General features: G+C 46.1%; 1 protein-coding gene across 1 annotated transcript in view; it reads left to right on the forward strand.

Annotated features, from left to right (window-relative positions):
* Window positions 1-820: 820 nt before the first annotated feature.
* Window positions 821-1,636, forward strand: part of spx (spexin hormone) — a 2,868-nt gene continuing 2,052 nt past the window's right edge. Inside the window, 3 exon segments of the mRNA XM_008290729.1 lie at window positions 821-826; window positions 1,230-1,313; window positions 1,457-1,538. Of these exon segments, the coding sequence (XP_008288951.1) occupies window positions 821-826; window positions 1,230-1,313; window positions 1,457-1,538 (172 nt within the window).

The following is a 1,636-nucleotide window of genomic DNA, read 5'->3' on the forward strand; positions in this document are numbered from 1 at the left end:
GGACGAGAACCGGCGACCTTCTTCTTGGTGCTAACCAGCTGCTCCACCTTGCAGCAGATTAGCAACCTTCACTGTGAAATGAGAACCCAGAGTAGATCAGAAAGCAGCATAATATAAGTTGTGAAACTCATCCAGAGCTTTTGGGTTCCGTGTACCACCCCAGGCTCTTCAGTGGCCCCACCTGGCCAGCCCTATGAAACATTTCAGGAGCTCTCACTGTCATTTAATAGCTTGTTGTAGCACTTTTACAAACATCTTGTGGTGAGGGAGATGCTGGGGACAGGCCCACTCCTACCACTGACTAGAAGTGACAGAGGTGCTTCCACTTCCACTCACTCCTGCAGCCTCTGGATTATTTCTTTCATTACTGGCTGTGTTGCTTTGATTCATAAAATCTGGCTCCCATTTCTCCATATCCTGCTCCAGTGAGCAAGGTGCAAACATATCAATATTCTCACGGAGGGAAATATTGCGGCTCTTATCCACGGTGGCACCAGTCGGCACCAGCTCACATTTTATATTAACGGCCTGCAGCTCCAACATGAGTAATTTTGAAAAACGTGCTTAGGGCAGCTGTTTTAATTCAGAAATATTTACAGTGTAATACAGCTCTGAATGGAAGAAGCAGGATTGATCGGTGCCTCCGTTCATTCACACTCTCAACCGCCCCCGTTCCATCAAAGTGGCGTGACCTATAGCAGCAGCAGCACAGCTCGCAGCGCACACCAGCATATAAATAGAGGAGAGGAAGCACCTCCAGCAATCACCCTGAACCTGGAGGAGTCTCTGCAGGACGCCAGGCTCACAGCACTCTGACACCATGAAGGTAGGAACAATGCACTGAAACTTACTTCACTAGGTGGAAATCATGTGCAGGAAACTTCTTCTTCTTCTTTATTTAAATCTGATGTTACCTCCTGTTAAGGGGCAGCATCAAGATTGTTCTGACACTTGCATTTAGGAAGATAGATTGCAAAAATGTTCTTTGGAGATGTCGAGGAAATGCTTGCAGGGTTGCCTTAAAACTTTTTAAGGGATATAATGCATCACATGACTAAACTATTTTCCCTCAATGTGGTTCACACATGAAGTCTTTGTGATGTTATGGCACTTGGTTTTAGAGTACCTGAATGAATTAAAGGCCTGTTCACGACTCTTAAAGCACTCATCCTGTGTGCAGATTCACATGTGGCTGCGTTCCGGTCTAACCTTGTGTCTGCCTCCTGCAGGCTCTGAGGACCATCACACTCACTTATGTTCTCACCCTTCTGCTGTTGACAACGTTCATCTCGCAGTCGTGGAGTGCACCCAAGGTACAAGGAACTAGCATCCTCACCCAGCAGCTGAGGAGCTTGTTTAATCATTTGAAGATGACAGAGTTACCCGAAAAATTCAGAACATACCGTGTGTGCAGGTTTAAGTTAAACCGAAGGCTGTTCTTTGTTTCTCATTAAAGAGCTCCTATCAGCGGAGGAACTGGACCCCGCAGGCGATGCTGTACCTGAAGGGCACACGTATGTACATATGTTGGCCTACATGTCCGCATGGAAACCCAAGGTTCAGTATGAAATGAACAGATTATAGACAGCTGTCTGCTTTATGTCCTGGTGCCAGTTTTCATCTGAAAAATTATTAT

The sequence above is a fragment of the Stegastes partitus genome, unplaced genomic scaffold (assembly GCF_000690725.1).
Source record: "Stegastes partitus isolate 25-593 unplaced genomic scaffold, Stegastes_partitus-1.0.2 Scaffold15, whole genome shotgun sequence".
NCBI lineage: Eukaryota > Metazoa > Chordata > Actinopteri > Pomacentridae > Stegastes > Stegastes partitus.